The sequence below is a fragment of the Leiobunum rupestre genome, chromosome 8 (assembly GCF_980474605.1).
Source record: "Leiobunum rupestre chromosome 8, qqLeiRupe1.1.hap1, whole genome shotgun sequence".
NCBI lineage: Eukaryota > Metazoa > Arthropoda > Arachnida > Opiliones > Sclerosomatidae > Leiobunum > Leiobunum rupestre.
In genome coordinates, this window is record NC_143391.1 from 28583959 (window position 1) to 28604998 (window position 21040).

The 21040-nt window shown below is 37.5% G+C and overlaps 1 protein-coding gene and 1 long non-coding RNA gene across 3 annotated transcripts in view; both read right to left on the reverse strand.

Annotated features, from left to right (window-relative positions):
• Positions 1–1183: 1183 nt before the first annotated feature.
• Positions 1184–21040, reverse strand: part of LOC149933026 (relaxin receptor 2-like) — a 34600-nt gene continuing 14743 nt past the window's right edge. Inside the window, exons 6-14 of one of the 2 annotated variants that reach the window (XM_090156631.1) lie at positions 20144–20215; positions 18722–18793; positions 16145–16216; positions 7661–7732; positions 6868–7152; positions 6145–6322; positions 2631–3006; positions 2323–2567; positions 1184–2055 (exon numbers count right to left, since the gene is read on the reverse strand). In XM_090156631.1, the coding sequence (XP_090012757.1) occupies positions 1942–2055; positions 2323–2567; positions 2631–3006; positions 6145–6322; positions 6868–7152; positions 7661–7732; positions 16145–16216; positions 18722–18793; positions 20144–20215 (1486 nt within the window). In that variant the 3' untranslated portion in view covers positions 1184–1941. Of the gene's footprint in view, positions 2056–2245; positions 2568–2630; positions 3007–6144; positions 6323–6867; positions 7153–7660; positions 7733–16144; positions 16217–18721; positions 18794–20143; positions 20216–21040 lie in introns of both variants that reach the window. The other variant, XM_090156630.1, reaches the window with a different exon arrangement.
• LOC149933027 (uncharacterized) lies at positions 9188–11444 on the reverse strand. Its single transcript, XR_016473010.1, has 3 exons — positions 11375–11444; positions 10596–10667; positions 9188–9353 (listed from the first exon to the last, which is right to left on the reverse strand). It is a non-coding gene; the product is annotated as an uncharacterized LOC149933027 (long non-coding RNA).

Here is a 21040-nt window from a genome sequence, read left to right on the forward strand (position 1 = left end):
GGGAGCAATTCTTCTAACAATGTCACTAGGGCCCGGGGACACTCAACTTGTATTTGGCTTATTTTGGTATACGGCGGTCGGCTGGTTTTGATCCAGGTGAGGGAGGGTTTAGGAAAGATTTCTACATTACGGTTGGACTTTGGATTCTTTCTGGATGCTATGATGCAAAAAAAGTGACTCCGCAAAGAAGAAGGGGTGAACCCAGGATTAAGCCACTTCTGGCGAGTTGAGTTTGAAAAAAGTTCTTATATATGCAGACACGGTCGTTATTTGAAGATTTTGGGGATCACACAGCAACACGATGTACAAAATGCATCTTTAGGGCTATTTATTGGTTAACTTCAGGTGCTTTTTGTCGAATTTAGCGGAGTAATCGGTGTACAATTAAAGGAAAGGTCTTTGAACAGGTAACCAAACTCGCTGTAGTTGAGTTTGGTGGGACAATTATCGGCCCACAGGTTATTTTTCTCAACTTCCTCTTAATGGGTGGCCTTAGCTGAAAAATTGCTTTATTTGTAATTTTAAGGTAATCCGATTATCCGACAAACCACGAACAAATATTGAACAATAAAAAACGTGTCGCCGACAGGGTTAACAAGGCTTATAAATAGAACCAGGTGAAAGAGGAAACTAATTATCGGTAAAGAAACTAGCTTATAAATAAAAGCAGATGAGAGGGGGTCAACTACACGGTGGCTGCCCAAGTTCCAATTATCCTCCCTCGCTCAAAGGTTGAAGGGGAAGTTATATGTCCACAAGTACGCATCGTTCCTTCATGGTAGTTACTGTCCCCGCTTTACATTAGGTGGGCTATCCCCTGGAAAGTTAGTCCTTCAAAATTTAATTGCCCCCTTTCCCCCTCCCCCGGACCATGAAATAAAAGACGAAATAATGACAAATAATTGAATCGGAAGGTAGAACTGGCAATTATAAACAGTCGCTTCGTTTCTGATGTTACTTATTTTGAAATCTGAGATCGAGCACGATTTTTATCTATTTATCAACGTAAACTGAAATTCATTCTTCCAACAAAACTGTGTATACCAAGTTTAAAGCCGCTTTAAATTAGGTTGAAATTTAAATTAACTTTAAGCATAGAGACTTTTGAATTTGAAAGTGCATTAGACAAAATTAGAGAATAATTATTAAATTTTATTCAAAACGTTTGGGCCGTTTTTAATATATTAAATATGATAAATAACAATATATCACAATTTGTAAACTGGATACAATAGACAGGTTAAACCCGCGCTACAAACGCGTAAGGGAAACGCGAGAGTAAACTTGTAGGTTAAAGCTAAGTTTACATTCACAAAGGCCGCCGCTAGCCATTTTTCACACGTAGGCACTGAGATTTGAGGCCCTCCTTTTACACATGGAACTTGGTGGTTTCTAAAATTTCACAATTTATAATAATTTGATATTTAATTTCAAGACACATTTTATGTAATTTAATATATTTTGGAAAACTATTAAGTAAAAACATTTCGCTTATGAAAATAGCGCCCTTATACAAATTTATGAAAAATTTCCGTCTAAATTTTCAAGTATACGGCAAGTGCCTACTACTAGCGGCGGCGCTCTACACTCCCATACGTTCGCTCTACGAGTTTTCACCTGTCTACTAACAATTTGACGATAATTAATCCCACGCATTGGGGACACTTACTTTCGCTTATTTTATTCTTGGCGAAAGAGTCCAAACAATGAACGATAGAGAACGTGGGATTACGAGAATCGACCGTGGAATTGATAAAATCTCCGCGCTTTTTTTTTCGCAGAATAGTAGAAGACTTCGAAAATACTCGGGATAAATACATTTAAAAAACTCTTTACAATTAGGTTTGTGAACACTATATTTCGTACTATCTCTGTAGTAGTTAGAAAACCCTGTTGACCGGTTTGAGCCTCCTTATACGTTGGTCGTTTTCAATCGCGTCTTCAGGCGAAGTAGCAAGGCGGTATGGGGTAAACGTTGTGATCGGTAGAAGAACTCTTCTTGTAAATTCTATTGTTGACCGACAACAGAGAGGCTCTGCTACAATTGGAGTCGTTCTGTAACGTAAGTGAAGCTAGAATCAGATGCCAAAATAAAGGACTTGGTACTTTTAACGGGTCTTTGGCTATACGAGGATTATTTTTGACTCGTAAAACCAATAGACCTATACGCTTGCTTCCGGGCAAGGAGCTCCAAGGTGTATTTTATAACTAAAGTATAGTCGGGTCTCTAACAAGTGTAAGTGACCTTCCCGAAGAAGGAAGGGGCAGCTCCCTGTTGAAACCAAGCTTAAGTACACCGAATAGGAACTTCGCCGTCCGTACGTCGGATATGGTGGTGATATGTAGGCGATTGGTTCCCTTGTTGTAAAATACCGAAGACATGGAAGCGCCCGACGTCTCGGCCGGCACCGGAGGCAAACTGGGAGACCTCCAAGTAAAGACTATCCTGGCTAAATGCTGCTTGAAGAGACGAGTGGTCAGGGTGTACAAGACTGGGTTGAGAGCCGCGTTGACCGGCAACAGGAACACGGCCACCCAACCGTAGAGGGCGTCATCGACCGGATAACCTGCGAGAAACGTATGACGAATTTCCGGTCTTATTGTTATCAGTCGCTAAAGAAAAGTCTCACCAGCTAAAGTGTAGAATTTGATGATAATGATGGGGCACCAGCAGATGAAGTCGGTGCCGACGATGAAGGCGAATCTCTTGGCGATGGTTCGCTCTTGCTGCTGCTGCGAGGAGCGCAGGCCCAAGCGAGAGCGGACGATAGTGACGAACATTTTGGCGTAGGCGACGGCGATGACCGAGAAAGCCACCGAATTGAGACCGCAGAAGACGAGGAGCGAGTACTCCCAGGCTGGCGCGAAAGGCTGGTGCATGTGCAAGGGCAAGCACACGGCGTTCTGCCCGTAGAAGTTATCCGAAAAATAAGGCAAATGCGTCCACGGCAAGAAAGCCAGAAAAAAAGCCAACAGCCACGAAGAACTCATCGTCAAGATAGATATCTAGAGACAATAGAAAAAGGAAATACAGAGATACACTGTTTATAATATTTCTAAACAAATTATCAAAAGTCGCTTGTTAAATAAAAACTACAAAAATTAGTAATTTTCGCCATAAAAACCGTTAGGTTAGAGTAGGCTCGGGTACGCTACGTTTTGTACCACATAAAATATCATTTTTGAGAAGAGTCTTAATGTTAAGTTCCACTCTGTACATAACAATATTTTACGCTATCGATCGACTGTATTCTGCAGAAGGCAAATAAACAATTCTGAATTGCAGTTTAAATTATTATTCTTAAGAAATAGCTTAAACCCCTAGTACTTGCAATGTTAATCTAATCTAATCAGTGGCTGCTCTTATTTTTTTTTCATTTTCGAACATTTAGTGGTGCTCTTACAGTGTACGTTAAATTGACCATATAATTGAACCTTTTACCCTTTGATGGGAACCAAAATAAGATGCGCCTCCGTGACGACCCAGGGCAAATTATAGATTACGATGGTTCTGTCCCACAGTGACGATGCTCAATAAAAACCGGCCCTATTCTGGAACGTATGACCACTACCGGAGTTAAATGACGTCTAGGGTCCGTAACGAAGCTAATGGGTGTCTAGGGCCCGTAAAGAGGCTAAATGGTGTCTAGGGCTCGTAACGGGTCTAAATGACGACTAGGGTCCGTAACGAGGTTAATATGTGTGTAGGACTCGCAACGAAGCTGAATGGTGTCTAGGACCCACAACGAAGGTAATTGGTGTCTAGGACCCTCAACGAAGGTAAATGGTGACTAGGGCCCGTAACCAGGCTAGATGACGTCTAGGGTCCGTAACGACGCTAAATGATGTCTAGAATCGTCAACCAAGCTAAATCGTGTTTAGGGCCCCTTAATGAAGCTAATGGATGTCTAGGGCCCGTTATGAGGTAAAATATTATTTAGGGCTAGTAATAAGGACCATAGATGATGTCTGCGGCACATATAGGTTCAATTTAGGCATGCACCGATATATCGGCGTATTTTATAATATCGGTATCGGCCAATATCGGTTTAAGCGATTCATGAATAATTAGAATTAAATGGTATGAAAGTGTACTGAACTGTCTTTTACAATGTTTTTATCATATACAATACTGTTATGATAGGTAACTTTTGTTAATATCGGCCGATATATCATCCAATATTACCGCCGATATATCGGCCAATATTATGGGCCATGAATAGCCGATACATCGGCTGTACCCATATCGGTGCATCCCTAGTTAAAATAAGGAGAATATAAGTGTTTTCATTCAAACAATCTTAAAGGGTGCTTTCCATGAACCCTTTCCATTAAGGGTTCTTGAATACCGTCAGTTCAATTCACCCTAAAATCCAGATGGTACATCTTTAAAAAACATTTTGGGTTTACAGTGTTGGCTGAAATGTTTACGGTAATAGCTTGGTAGTCACCGTAATAACTCCGTTACCTCCGTAACGATTCTACAACAAGCCCGCAATAACACCGTAATAATTTTATAATCGTTGAAATCGATCTGTAATCGCTGTAATCTTTCACTAATTACTCCGTCGGTGTACCGAAAAATGCGAAGTGGTTAGCCCCTCGTAAATTAATTACTTAAATTGTATCCCTAAGACGTTTCTGGGTCCTTACATCCCCATTTGTTACATTGTATCCTTTGGTTAAGCTGAAACCCCACACACTCAAAACTTACTGTTGAAAAACCAGCAAATACGGTTTATAATTTACAGCAAGGTGCAGTTAAAGTGGGTTAACAGCAGTTTGTCGTAAAATTTACAGCTTTCTGCTGTATTTGGAAGAAAACAGTAGCGACTGTAAAAATTCATATTCGTACTGTTTTTAAAATGACAGTTATATTAAAATAAACAATATGAAACCGTGGTTGACGTTTTACTTCAAAAATGCGTAAAATTTACCACAAGTTGCTGTTTTTTTTGTTATAAACGGCAAGCGCTAGTATATAAAACAACTAATTATTATTTAGTTGTCAAAACTTTTTTTAAAATCGCGCAATTAAGTTTCATTTTAGTTTTAAATATAATAATATCTGATAAAAATATTTTTATATATTCTTTTGTATAAGTAGCATCCCACGCAAAATGCTATATTAATTACAACCCTTGTTCATCGTGTGCTTAATAATTTGAAACCAAGTTAATAGTTTACTTTCCTTTGGTTTTCCCTATAACTCTAAAGTACAAAGGCTCGAGCTAAACATGATCAACTAGAGTTGTAGTCAGTTTTGAAATTATCAATTTTATTTTGCTCTTGGATATGACAATATTTAGACAAACTTCTTGTTGTAATAATTAAAATAATTGATAGTCTTTTATATATTTCTATCATGAATCAATTATTATAATATTTGTAAATTTTTAAATTGAAACAATATGATAATGGTTTGATCCGTAAAATTATGGATGAAATTTTAAGGTTATGAGTAGGTTCTGTATTAAATACGTTTGATAACTAAAACTACTGCAAACACTGGAATTTTACAAACATTGGATTTTACTGTAAAAACTGCATGCATTTACCGTATTAAATACGTCTGGAATGAAGGTTAAATAAACAGCAATACTCTGTAAATATAACTTTATCTTGCTGTATTTTTAAACAGCAGAGTGTCCAGTAAATTTAACAAGAAGCATGACAATAAAAAAACCAGTCAGAGTTGGTTGTGAAATTAACAGCATTCTGCTGGCATCTATGCTGACCGCAGCTTACTGTAAAATTTACAATAATATTTTTCTGTGTGCCCTTCATTCCCGAAGGCTTTTTCAACGCTTGAAAGACCCTGGAAAATAGGCTCCTAAACAACTTCCCTCTAGCTCTCTCTCAGGAGCCTACTTATTCTTCCGGTAAGATAGATTCAAGGGCTACGAACAGTGGCGGACTGGGTCTAATATTTTGGGCTGCCAGAAGACAAAGGGCCCCAGCTTTAACAACTATAAGGCTATCATGTTTGAGGGGCCCACTTCATGAACGGTCCGTGGGGCCCACCTGCCATCGGGCAGGTTCACTCTATGGCCAGTCCGCCACTGGCTACGAACTATAAACCGTGTTATCTTCGTTCGAGCTCTTTCTACTCTCCTGGGAAAGACAAAAAATTTTAATACTTACTCTGTTGGTCCTCCTGCGAAGGGCCAAAGGGTACGTAACGGACACGTATCTGTCCACCGTAATTACGGCCAGAATAAACACGGAAGCTTCGCTGCTAATCGTACTGACACTCCCCAATAGATGGCAGTACCAACTTCTCCGCCAGCTCCTGTCATATTGAATGTAGTCTCCGCGAAACCTGAGTTGAAAAAACGTTGACATTTCCGGTTTTATCTCGTAAAAATGTATTATATACTTCCGTTTTTATCTCTTAAAAATGTATTATATACTTCCGTTTTTATCTCGTAAAAATGTATTATATACTTCCGGTTTTATCTCGTAAAAATGTATTATATACTTCCGGTTTTATCTCGTAAAAATGTATTATATACTTCCGGTTTTATCTCGTAAAAATGTATTACATACTTCCAGTTTTATCTCGTAAAAATGTATTATATAGAGTAGTATCACCTCGTAGCTTTGGCCATGGCCGCCATTTTAGGCGCGTTTTTTTCTCTATAGGAAAAAGCATGGGTGACGTTGCGTGATGTAGCACTGACACTACTCTATACTTCCGGTTTTATCTCGTAAAAATGTATTATATACTTCCGGTTTTATCTCGTAAAAATGATTATATACTTCCGGTTTTATCTCGTAAAAATGTATTATATACTTCCGGTTTTATCTCGTAAAAATGTATTATATACTTCCGGTTTTATCTAAGAAATAAACGTTTTATTGTACCGCATATCTTGGATGGCGATGGCGAACAAATAAATGCCCATTAGAAAATCTGCAACGCTCAGGTTTTTGATGTAGAAACTGTGCACTTCGTTGGGCTCTTTCATCATGAGGCGACCCATCAGAACGAAGAAGTTTCCCAGACAAGCCGACAAGGCCACCAGCCAAACGCTAAGCCGCAGAAAAGGATTATCCAGCATATTCTCGACGCTGCTGATGCCGTCGGATTTGGGCTCGCAAACTCGGATTCGCGGAGCGAAGTAACACATCGCGAATTCGGGCATGTATCTGTATAGACGTGAAGAGCAAAAACAATTAAATTTTCAATCGGGGTCGTCCATCGTAACTCGTTGAAAATCCCCGATGCGCCTTAAAGGGAATAGAACCGCGGGTATTTGGTGTGGAGCCCCGACACTTCCAATATTGGCCGCTCCTTTAAACGCATTTAGATATTTCTGGCGCTGGTTAGTGAATTCTTGCTCAAATCTTAAGGGATCTTACGTAAAGAACGCGTTGAGGTTATATTCCCTTTAAAATCGAGAAGCTAAGAAAACGACCGAAATATTTGATTATGGAGATTTGTAGACGTTTCGGCAACCTATCTTGGCAATTCGCAGAAACGTCTTTATTCATTAAAGTTCCCCTTTCCATTATTAATAAATGAAAAATCTCCATTTGAAGGATAAAGACTTCCCGTTAAAACATCCACGGTGCTTCGCTTAACCTCTCTAACATTATACATTACTATATTACGTTAAATATTTAATTGATCGATACGGAGAAGATGAATAATTACATGTGCGTTAGATTGTTCAGATGATCGAATAGGCCGTTCGGTAAACTTCGGAAAGGGTTCCCGCGCAGGCCGCTGCGTGAAAAAGAAAGTTCATTTAGCAACGAGTGTTACCGCATTCATACGAGCCAACATTTTGGACAAGTTTGTTGGTGAGCGTAGCTTTTGAATCTGATTGAAAAGTTGTCGACGGTGAATATTACTCTACTCCTACAAAGTATGTCAATTTACAGTAATAAGGGTATTTTACCTTCGTATTATCACTTAGGCTTGTTGAATTAAAAAGGATGCGTACAAAAATTATTAGATTTTATTATTTCGAGTTAAGCCTCCTTTGGTTCCTTAAAACGTGGCCAAAAAATGCCAACACGTTGTACATGGTTTTTCTCCGTACATATTTAGCAACTTGATTTGCCACTCGTGTTGGCCAATTATGTTGACTCGTGTGCCTACTAAAAAAACTGAGCAGAAACTTAACTCTAATGTGACGAAAATTCCCAGAAAATTATTCTTAATTAAATTCAATAAATAAATTTCAAATTTGCATTTGTACTAAGATAAGGCACGTTAATTCGTCGTGTTAGAAGCAGCAGACCACGGAGAAAGCGGGATTTACTACCGGGCTTTAACGATACTATTAGAATATTTGAATAACTTCTTATTCTAGAGACAAATTTCTTATTCATGGTCTAAGCATAGCCGTGTTGCTGTTTAAAGTTGGGCGATTTTCCGATCAATTTTGGGAAAATTTCTGGTCATTGTTGGTCGATTATTTGACCAAGATTGGTATTTTTATCGATGTTGGTTTATTTTTTATTTTGATTTGGACCCTTTTCGATTCGACTCTTAGGAAACTTTGGCGCTCCCATTTGGTTAGAGTAAAATCTTCCAAGCTAGCCGCTTTAATATTCAAATTTGGTCATTTAAATTGAAGATTGGTTGAATTTTCTCAGTATAGGGCTCAGAATCATCACTTTCGCGCACGATTTTACCCAAAATTCTTCATATTGTTCTAACAGTGTATGAAACTAAAGCCTCAAATTCAACCTCTCAGCCGGGCTTTAGCTTAGCCCTTATACCGATATAATAAAACTCGAGTTTTAAATAAAAATCCTATTTCTGGAGATCTTAATATATCGCGCCAGTGTGACTTGACGGTGTTCCTTGTGGGTTTTTATTTTGTTTTTCAAAGAGGAACCAGTCATATTTCTTTATTTCCGGACGAAAAACAGATGGTTATATATATTTTTTATTATTATGGCGGTAAAAAGATTGTTTCCATAGCAATCAAAAATGGTATCTGTTCTCTGGAGTATAAATAATGCGCGCGACGAAGTAACTTCGGTGTTCTTAGCTGCCTTGGAAGTAGATTTTTTTACCTTTCTTATTTGAGAATCACTACTCTATCTGCGAAATTGTTGTAACTAGGAATTACTATTGAACGATTTTCTGTATCAATGCAACTCTGAAGTTAGCGTATTATTACGTAGAAACTAACTATTTTAAACGTCGAACAATGACCGCAAAATAAAGCGATTTCTTTTTCATTTAATTAGAAAGTAACCCGGTTGGTTTTTGGTATGTGCAAGAACGTGTAGAAGCAACTAAGAGCTATGTACATTATCATTGTCCCCTGCTGCCATGGTCTTATGCTTCTTAGAATGGAAACGCCCCAAAAATCTGTGTGCAGCGCCATCTGGAAAATGAAAAAGTGGGACGATAATTCCTTTAATTTGCATTTGCTGACTGCATTTTTATAATTTATAATTATAAAATAATAATAATAATAATAATAATATTAACAAATATTAACAAATTATAATAAACTATAATCTATAAATTCCATTTTTCATATTAAAATACATTAAATTCCATTAGTTTGAGAAGTATAACTTCATGCATGGACCAAAAAAACTAAGGGGACTCACTATCCCGATATTTTGACACGGTAGGCGTGTTCTAAATCGGAAGGCTTACCGAAGTACATCAGCCGCTTTGAAGCTCCTCGAGAATTCTGTTCAACTATCACTACGAGCATAAGTTAATGATAACTCTAAGTAGACAAATAAGCCCTTTCAAGGTGGAATCTTTGTCCAGAAAATGTGATGTCAAATCTTGTGTCTCCGATTCCCGCGAAAATGAAAGATTTGAAAAATATCTCGGACCCAGCGCCGCTGTGCGGTCGAGAATGAAACTATATTGGGCTGAGATAAATAAACCAATAGCAAAAAAACGTTATTTTGCCTCTGTGGGGGGAACGAATTTTCTAAGGAAATACCGAAATTTATCTCTTTTGGGGAAGTTCAAGCTAGCCTTGCACCAAACGGGATTAAAGAAACGTCAGCTTCGGCAGTTCCAAGTGTATGTTAAGGCTACTTTGATACGCAGTACGGAGAGACATAGGTCGATTTGGACAAGCATATCCGCCATAGGCAGCATAGCCATTTGTCTACTTAGAGGTATCATTAACTTATGCTACGAGAGGTTTAGTCGGGGCTTAGGCGACTGTACGTGCTAGAAAGTTAAGCTATAGGCTTAGTTCATTAATTTTTTTAAGTTTAGAAATGAAATGGATTCCAGTGAATTTGAAAAAAAACCTCAGCCATACGCGGCTCACTGATTATTTTTACTTAACACAATGGTTAATTACTTAAACTTTTAAAGAACGAATTTCAAAAATAAAAGGTCTAAACCTTACTAAGCCTACCTTTTCTACGAAACTACGCCCGAAATCGACTTCAGCGACGCCAAGTTTGTCCACATTGAACTAAATTACTCGTGATTTTCCTATTCCCAGTATTAAGTTATTAAAGCCTGAACAGTGAGTCTCCTTAGATTCTTGGTCCATGCTTCATGGTGTCCGCATTTAACTTTTCCATAGCTCTTAGTTACTTCTCTCCGTTGTTGGTATGGGATTTATAATAAAGTGTAAACTTACAGAGACGCCAGTGACGGTAGATTAACGAATACTTTCAAATGGAACTTGGAGAGGCGGTTGTTGTTGAGGTCTCTGTGTAAAAGAGGGTTCCGAGGAAAGAACAATGGATTTATAAAACGAGAATCTGAAACCAAGGACGTCTTCCTTTTGTCCGTGCAAATTAATTTCGCTTCGCCTTTGTTTCCGAGACTAAGCATTGCGAGAATAATGGCGGACATTAGCGCCCACTCTCAAAATTTGTCAGTCCTCTAAACCTCAATGTGTTCCACCAATAATTTATTCGGGTTAACAGAAAATATATCTCCTAGAGATGGGAAAAGATTACACGAGGGATGGCCAGGGGCGTGGTGTTTGTTCCTGGAATCAGCGGCCGAATAGGGTGCTGCCCGTGTATAACCCGTTGACCCGGATCCATCCATACGACCAAACTAAAATTGTACGAGCTATTGGGTTTCGTTAGAAAATTAAATATGTACGAAATTTCCTGGTATTCTAAATTTATTCGGAAAGTCATCTTTATATCGTCTAATTAATTTTGACAGAAGCGTATTTGTTTTCATAAGAACCATCTACTGCATTAGTCAGCTGAAAAGAAGTACACAAAGGAGCGCGACTAGTTTGCCTATTGGATAATCCGCCACTGTTCTACGCCGTGTGTTGTAAAAACCCGGTCGAAGAAACCGCCCTTTTATAATAGTTTCAAAATTGCTCCCCCCCCCCATAAAATAATAAAAATAGTTTGTATTTCACTTATCGCATATATGAGTAATTCAACTTACAAGTTCTTTAATGAGGTTAGATTCACTAGACCTCCTTCGTCCAACTTTTCGATTTTGTTCCCGGCCAAAGACCTACGCATTGTGCATAAAATCAATTAAAACGCTCTTTTTTAGAGTATTTTCGTCGGATTTAAAGGGACTTTAAACGTAGTTGACATATGAAGCGGAATTATCAACCGTGTTATGGACCTCGCCAGTGGCGTAGTCAGCGTTTTGGTTCGGGGGGGGGGGGGGGTCACACCATTGAAAAAAAATAAACAAATAAAAATATTTGTACGTACGACCATGCGTTTCGGGGAAGGAACAAACGACGCTGTGACGCAGTGGAAGCTGGGACGAATAATTCGACTCGAAATCTAATCAAAATCCCCGGTTCCACGATTTGCATCGCCCGTCAGCGCTCCTACCGAGAGAATAGCGAACTATTTCGATCCAAATACAAAACACGCGCGTAAAAATATCAGATGACTTGCTCTGCTGTTTTTAATAGAAGTGAGGCTTTTGGAATTTTAATAGGCTTTAGATTATTCAGTAATAATTGTATTGGAATAAAAATGAAAGGGTAATGATTTAATTAATTTAAATAGGAAGTTCGCTTTAATGTTTTTGCATATATAATTTGTAAGAAGGTTTAAATAGATTATACATTCAAAAATGTCTAGTCAAAATGGAAATAAAGGTGTAAGCTTTGACGACAGTGTCGAGCTAAGAACGCTAGGCCTAACGTCGTCCGCTAACATTGGGCACGTGTTTAGTATTTGGATATAAATCTTTCCAATACTTGACACTACGGCGCTACAAGCGGCGCTGCTGTAAAAGTACCAAGCACGCCATTTGGTTTCGGGTCCAGTAATTATTCGTCCAAGGTGGAAGTAAGTAGGGGAAACAAAATTTTCACCCCCTGCCTTTGGAAATCGATTCGTAATGACGAATCGGAAAGTAACATTGTCTTTCGTAAATATCACAATCGACGTGTCCTGGTAGTCATACTGACATCAAAGGAAGATAAACCACTAGTTTGTCCTCAGTAGCGAAAGCGTTGTTATTAGTCTATGTAAACCACGCATGTATTCGTTTCAACCATGAATATCGAATTATATAATTACTCTTTGTAACATCGGGGGCTAAGGTGCAGTGCCTTTCTAAGTTTTACGTAATCAATTAAGCCAATCAGACACAGGCTTAACAGACGAAGAAAATTACTCGTAAGTCTTTCGTGAGTCTTAAAAATATACCTGTACTTTAACAAAATTACTTTATAATCATAAATACAGGAATTTATAATTAAAATTCTTACCTATAGACTTCTAGCTTAGAAAAGATAGCGCCATCTACTTTAATACCTGTCCACTAAATGTGTGAAGAAATAGCAGACGACTTTTGAATATGAATGTTCTTTAACTGAAACGTTCAGCTTTTATATCAAGATCGTATTGAATGAGCAGACAGCTTTCACGCATTCGATTTAAAACTCAGTCGGTAGGCGGCGATACTTCCGACCAAAGTTTAAACTGCGCACGAACCTTATTTTCGATTTTTCGTTCAATCCAAAAGCTATAAATTAAAATTTTAGAAAGTATATTTCGCACTAAGCCGTGGCAATGAAAGCTAGTTAAGTTTCAAAACGTTGCCGTTCAATTGGTGGATTTTAAAATTAATTTTGCGCGTGAAAATACGCCACTGTGTTAGGGTATAAAGGCAGGCAAATAAACCCGCTATACCTCACAACTAGGAGCAACAAACACAACACCCCACACAAGGAGAACGCAACTCGTCAAAAGTCGTGGATTTTCTCGCGTACGTTTTTCATTGGCTAGACGCTTTAGCGCCTGCTGCCGTCGGAAGGGGAAAATTTGGAAATTGTCTTCCCCCCCGCCCGTAAAACGTTCAGCGTAAAGGCTCGTGACGCTCGTCCAATGAAACTCGTACACAACCCTTCGTTAGCGTGTTTAAAGGCTAGCTGCGTTCTCCTTGTGTTTGTTGCTCCTAGCTCACAATGTAAGGGTACTGTCACGAGCAAAAACGTAATTTTGAAATCGGTCAATCGAAATTTTGACCAACGTCGTAATAACAGGGCCCCCCAGAGGTCCTATAATTCCTATAAAATCCTATATTTTCAAAAATGTCCTATAACATCCTATATTTTTTAGCAAAATCCCTAAAAGGTCCTATAAAATCCTATAATTTTGATATTTCGCCCATTTGAAATCCCGCCTCTGTTAAATTGCTAGATTTAGCTATATGACAAATTCCTATACAAAGTCACTCTAGTCTCTACTTTTGTTAACACGGTTAGCTACTAGTATATTTTTGTGATGAAATGGTTAAATAGTTTTTATTTTTTAAGTGAAAATCAAAGATTTATTTCACTAAATATAGATTTTGTTTTATAAATGCATAAAGTTAGTAAATTAAATAGCATATATAGTCCTATAAAATCCTATAATTGGTAAAAATAGTCCTATAAAGTCCTATATTTTTAGAAATATAATTTTTAATTTTTCTTATAAAAATTTTGAAGATATGAGTGGGGGCCCTGTAATAACTAAACCCCACCCATCCTAGCGGCTGAGGCTAGACTACCTAATGCAGTTCGATATTCACGGTTGAAATCAATACATTCCTGGTAAACGTATAGTTTAAAGTCCCTTTAATTAAAAATTAGGATGAGAAGAAAACAACTCGCAGATAAGTTAATCCGGGAAGATCCGACAATGCCATTGTGGGCACTTCGACGAATCTGTTCCTGGAGAAGGAGCTTCCCAATTAATGAAATCAAAAAAGGGAAGAAAAATGCAGAGCGAAGGTCATTAGTTCGGATGTTGAAAGCGAGGGCCATATCGGTGAAGGACGCTTACAGAGTAGTCAAACTGCGGAGTGGTTTGAAGAGCGAATGTGGCAGCTCGTGAATTTGATTCTCCTGAAGCCAGCTGACGATCAAAGAGAGACAAAAAAGCTCTTAGACAAATTGATACTAAGGAGCGCTACGTTCAATATTTCGGCAAATTATAGCGCGCCAAAAACGTTAAACTGAATCGTTAAAAAATGTCACGTAATGGATAAAATACAGGGTGTCCACTAATAATAATAATAATAATAATAATAATAATCAGCTAGGCTAATACCCAAGGCACCACCTTAGGCCTAAGTCATCAAGCGACTTTTGAAGCCATTAATTCAGGTGGCCGGGTTACAATGCGTAGGAGGGTGGTGGCAAGCCCTGCATGCCACGAGATCGAGCCAACAGCTCCCTACACTAACTATTACCGTTAACCTCGACAAGTTTTTATGGAAGGGGAAACCGAAGAACTCGGGGGAAAACCCCTTAAACCAGTAGGGAGAGAACTTGCAAACTCAACGCGGAAGGACCCAGGCGAATATCTCCAAAACAGTTTTAGGTACGAATTTAAAATTTTTAGGTCACATAGTGTGTAGGGGGAAACCTTTGAAAATTTAGATGACCTTGAACCATGTCTTTAGGTCATCTAAACACTCTCGGGAACCGTAAGTGTTAGAAAGTTATTTCCAATTAGAAAAGTGTTCCGTATCACGTTTTAGCGTAGACCCAATCGGATTCGAGTGATAGGAGGTCGATAATAATTTACCAAAATCACAAAGGTCGCAAGAAAGCGCTAATAACTCCATAACAAGTCGTGTTAAATTTGCTGGACAATATCATCATCGTGGGATATTTTAATTTTCAGAAAATTGTATGACCTCGAACCATGTCTTCAAGGTCATACTAAAATTATCTCGAGAACTATTAGGTTTAGAGCAAACATTCCAATAAGAAAGTTGTTCTTCGTCACATTACCATTAACTTTTAAATTGGAATTTCTGCTCTAAACCTAATGGTTCTCGAGATAATTTTAGTATGACCTTGAAGACATGGTTCAAGGTCATACAATTTTCCGAATATTAAAATCTCACACCATGATAAGATTGTTTAGCAAATTTTGGAGTTATTAGCGCTTTCTTGCAATTTTCCCTTTTACGACCATTGTGATTTTGGTAAATTTTTCTCGACTTCCTATTGGTCGATAAAATTAGCGAATGAGTAGATTAGTCCATTATGAAAAGGGATAATAAAGCTAAACCCTAAGCAAATTTGAAGAAATTTTTAAAACTTACTAATAGCTCGTACCGATAGGTCTTCGAGCAAACAAAAAGACACGAAACTCGGACCAAATAGATCTTCCAGTGAAAAACTAAATTAAATTAAATTAAATAGCCAGAAATTCCAACGGTAGACCGGTTTCGTACTATTTGGGACTCGTCAGTACCGTGCGGGAAATCTGGCTTGCGACTATAATAACACCGAATAGATAAACTAAGCCTAAATATTAAAAATTTCAAAACGAGTTGCGTAGCAACGGAAAGCCGAATAGAGGGAGAGTGGTGGAGATTAGTATATACGCAATGTTAAGTTAAAAGGAACCACCTATGGACTGCAAGGTTAAAAGGAATCCGATTGGGTCTACGCTATTTAGACCTAAAACGTGACGGGGAACATTTTTCTAATTGGAAATAACTTTCTAACACTTATGGTTCTCGAGATAGTTTTTGGATTACCTTGAGGACACGGTTCAAGGTCATCGAAATTTTCAAAGAAAGTTTACCCCTACACACTCTATGCGACCCAAAAATTTCAAATTCGTACCTAAAACTGTTTTGGAGATATTCGCCCTGGTCCATATTTTAGTTGACACCCTGTATATGTTAGGCTAACATTCTGTAAAGCGTTATTTAAAATTAGACGAGTGAACTTACAGTTTTTCCAATTTGAGCAACGGTTGGAATAGTTCCGGATTTATTATGGAAATTTCGCAAGTTCTCAGATCTCTACAATTAAAACGGTAAAAAATTATTAAGCCTATTTCGAATTCGGGAATTTTACCCTATTAGAAGATTAAATTTAAATTCAAATGGTACTACGGGTAATTCCTCTCAAGAAAAATTGTTGAATGTTTAATAATCGAGGCCGAAAAGGGAAGACGGAAATTCGTTCTGTTAATTTACAACTCACTGAACGACGCTATTAATATTGGTGTTTCCATTAGACCCGCATTTAAAAGCCTCTACTATTTTGAAATTTAAATATATAAATATTTAAAGTTTAGTAGATCCAAGAATTTATTTATTTATACTTCAAGATAATGATTATTTTTGGAGATTTTCAGTGTTTCTTGAACCACAGGCGGATATGCGTAATATCATAATTTTATGATACCTCAAACCTATGGTAATATATAGTAAAAATAAATATATTATTGGTGAAACAAAGACTAAGTTTTAATACTCTCCAGACATTACAATCCAATTCAGAAGATATATTCTTTCCTTCTGGCGGTTTTTCTGGCATTTTTTTAGAGCTTATTTGAAAGGTTTTTGTTATTTCGGTAAAATTGAGCTCTAATGAGCAAAATTGCAATTTCAACTCTACAAAAGGGCCAAAAAGATGGGAATAATAATCAAGTATAAATTAATACCCATGGTAGGCCATCGACTGAATTTTACTGCAATTATTTAGACTTTTGCGCTTTGCTTAAAATTACAAATGCAATTAAAGTTAGCCCAATGAACTATTATAATAGAAAATATCATTTCCCTTTTCAAGAAACCAAAGGTTTAATTGCATTCAAGTCACTATTCATTTATTTTGGATTATATATACAGGGTGTTCAAAAGGTTATGCAAAAATTTTAAGGAGTTGTAGGGGGTGGGTTGAGAAGTATGCCTGTTGAGAGCTTCAAAGTGTGGCCTACTAACCCCTGGAAGTAGGCTGCAACGAGCGCAAAACCAAGCAGCAGGGACTTCAAATACTGTTTAAGTTACCTTTTTACGCTGGTTACCTCGATTTGTTTACAAAGTCCTTTTTTACCTGTCACACGAACCCTAATCTTAATGTTCGCGTTTCCCCGCTGCTTGGTTTTGCGCTCGTTGCAGCCTACTTCCAGTTGCTAGTAGGCCACACTTTGAAGCTCTCTGGCACTCTTTTAACTCATCGTAGGAAAATGCGGGAAAAAAAACAGGCATACTTCTCAACTCACCCCCTACAACTCCTTAAAATTTTTGCATAACTTTTAAAACACCCTGTATATTTGGAAGATATACTGTTTACTTTCTAATAACCCGCTGTTCATTTAATATAAGCTTGCCATTTTGAAATATCGTGTCGGCAAAGTGTAATTAACTTATATTTAATCTACGCGAAGTATTTTTCCGAACAGGTCGATTTAGCGCCGTCGATATTTTTCCTAGCGCCGAAACGCCCCAATCCCACATCTTTCCCGTCTTCTCCCCTTTTTGTCGTGGGGAGTCAGAAAGCGGAGGTGAACCGAAATTGGGTACAACTTCCGGTGTTCCTAGTTTATGGCGGACGAGAAAGACGTAATACCCGCAAAACTGCCCGGGTTTACGTTTTAAGAAATCTGGTCTAATTAAGATACCGTACCCTTGAAGGGAATTTCCGGGCTATTTCCCCTAAGAATCTACCTCCTAAATAGGCTCTTTGTTTCGCGCCTTTCGCCGATCTACTAACTATTCTTTTTACGCTGCGCCTAATATTAACTCGCTGGTCTTTGCTGTTTTCCCCTCAATCCACCCGTGTATAGTGGAGAATCGTGGCTTGCTCCAAGGGGCAACGCCACAGAGCGCTCTAGAAGCTATAACGACCACATTAATAGTAACGTGGTCATTTTTTACGGTTTACTTTTCGCTTTAATACTTCGCTGTTGAACATTTCGGAAGCAAGAGGCGAAGCTATATTTATGTCGAACTTTTGACGCATATCATACCATATTTCTACCTAGTGTTGTAAGTCAGAAAATTTTCCGCAAAAAATAAAAAAGTTTTCATTCCATGATTACTTGATTAGTCTTATATATTGTTTGCAAATTGAAATAAAGGGCCTAATTATTATGAATCTAAAAGTAAAACTAAACCTCTAGACTAGTTTTAACTGATTAACAATGTAACACTATTAATGTTTTGTAGTATGTTTACTGATATTAGACATTTTATATCGATAAAAAGTTTAAAACATTTTAAACCCTTTAAAGTAATTTATGTTTAAATTTTTTATTTTCCCGGAAAATTAACAACAATATTTCAACCGTTTAAATTAAAATACCGAATATTATAAATTTCAATCTGAAGAACACTATTAAAGAAAATGTTCTTTTTCTAGCGACACGCGTTTTAAATCATGTTTATTTTGGTTTAAATTGAAATGCGAATAAGCATTGTAAAATTAAGGCAAAATCGGCACAAATATTCAATAAAATGCATTTCCGATAAAAACGCGTTTATATAATGGTTGTAAAGGATAAATGAAAAGACACTTACAATTCTTTTAACTCATGTAGTCCCTCGAAAGTTCCTTGGGCCATTTCATATAAAGGGTTGTGCGACAAGACTCTATATTTGAATAAAAAACAAGAATAAATTATTTCTTATTATTTAAGTGAAGACGTTTATACTAAATTTTCGAAAATAGTTCAGTATGTACAGAGAAGTTCAGCGGTAACAATTCTCCCGGCGGCCAACCTCTCCCAGTACGCGGAAGCGAAGCGGTTCGAACACCTCTACAGGCGCAGTAAGTCAGTTTTAGACATTAAGCATAGTCTATGCAAGAGTTGTAAGTCGGAAAATATTCCGCTTGGAAAATTTTCCGGAATGTGACAGAGGCCTTTTTTCCTGAAAATTTTCCGTATTTTTCGGAAAAAAATAAAAAAAAGTTTCCATTCCACGATTATTCTAATATTGTTTGCAAATTTAAATAAAGCGGCATTTTCGCCTAATTTTTTGGAATCTAAAAGTAAAACTAAACCTCTAGACTAGTTTAAACTGATTAACAATGTAAGTATGTTTACTGTTATTAGACATTTTATATCGATAAAAAGTTAAAAACATTAAAAACCCGATTTGCCGAAAATTTTCTGGAAATTTTTCAGCATATTATTTTCCCGGAAAATTAACAACTCTAGTCTATGCATTAAGTCACTGTGATTATTTGAAGGCAAATTTAAAACCCCGGTTTTAACCAATGAAAGATGTTTCAAACCATTGAGTTGGGAATAAATAGAGGTACAACTAAATCCGGCTGGCGCGGGACCAATTTCGTTCAATAAGGAGACTTAATCAACTTTATCGTTCTACCGTGGCGGCATCTATCTCTAATGGTGGAAACTATATTGCAATTGAATTTTTTCGCGAATCTGATGCGAAATGTATTACTGTGTAATGTGTTACTCGTAACAAACAAACCTTTGAAGTTGTTTAAAAATAATTTTATTCTGTCAACACGATCCTTTTTAACTCAAGTTACGGTGAGTTAGCTAATTATTTCTTTTTAGCCATATAACTTTACAAAGTATAGATGGCGCTACCGCCTAATTATAAAGATGAATTTCGTACAGTCTTATCAGAACAGGTCCCGCGTAACCATGGTAACCGAAATCGTAATTGTAATTCTAGCAGTATTATTCCAATGGTTTCAAACTATAGTGTGAACGCAGCTATTTATCGCCGCTTTTTAATTCAATGTTTGAAAATAAAAAAGTCGAAAGTTTAAAAAAAAGTAATCTAACAATAACACTAAAAACATCTTTAAGCGACACTAACTTAAAATGAAACATTTTTCTTTAAAAATTTCCCCGACAAAAATTAAAAAAATTTCGTTTACTTTGAAGACCACATTTAATCATTCTCCATTATTATTTTGGAACCAGGGAGAAAATAATGAAAAGAAGTAAATTCGAAACTCACAGCAATTTTAATTTCTCCAAAGATAGGAACGTTCCCTCCTCCAAATTCATCAGGTGGTTAGACGTTAAGTACCTTTATGAACGAAACATTATTTTACAAACAAGTTGTTATCGGAAACTCGTTAATTAACCAAAACGCGTACACGAAACACCGCTGGGCTTAATTTCGTTCTAAGGATCCTAATCTTACGCTCCGACGGTCCCCAAATATATTACACGCTATTCTCAGCTCGCTCGCAACGTGACTCTTATTTGTTCCAGTAATAAACTACGTACGGCAACGAATGTTATTTGAACTATTCATCCATAAACAGCGATTTTAAGTTGTTTACGACAGTAAATTAAACCTCGTAGAAGGCCGTTTTGGGTCGTCAAGAAAATAAAGGAGAGGATTTTGCTAAACACGACTTTCATTGTTACGCTGGAAATCGTTCAATTTATCCTAGATTAGAGGGATGATTGTCTCTAGTATTTATGTCGCTCCCAAAGGACTCCACTCCCTCTTATTAGTTGGACTTTTTCGGCGCTGCTTATCGGTTTGTAGGGGGGGGGGGTATAAAATTGAATATAACGCGCAGTGATGGGCAATTTTTTTAAATGCAATCTCTGCTCAAAAGAAGCTCACTCTAGCCTGACATATCTCACGCTCTTCTCAAGAGCGCCTTAGATCATCTCGTGAATTAATAACTAAATATAGAGGCAGCTTCGTTCTTCTCCTCCTCTCAATTATTCGAAAGTTAGCGCTCATTCCGACTGCAAACGCTCCGAGCCTCTCTAAAATGAGCGGAGTGCGCCCATCATTGATAACGCGTTGGAGGCTCTGGTTGTTTTTTTTTAATCTTAAATTCTCCAGAAAATTCTTCTTTACACGCTCAACCCGAAAGAGTTTGGTCAGTGC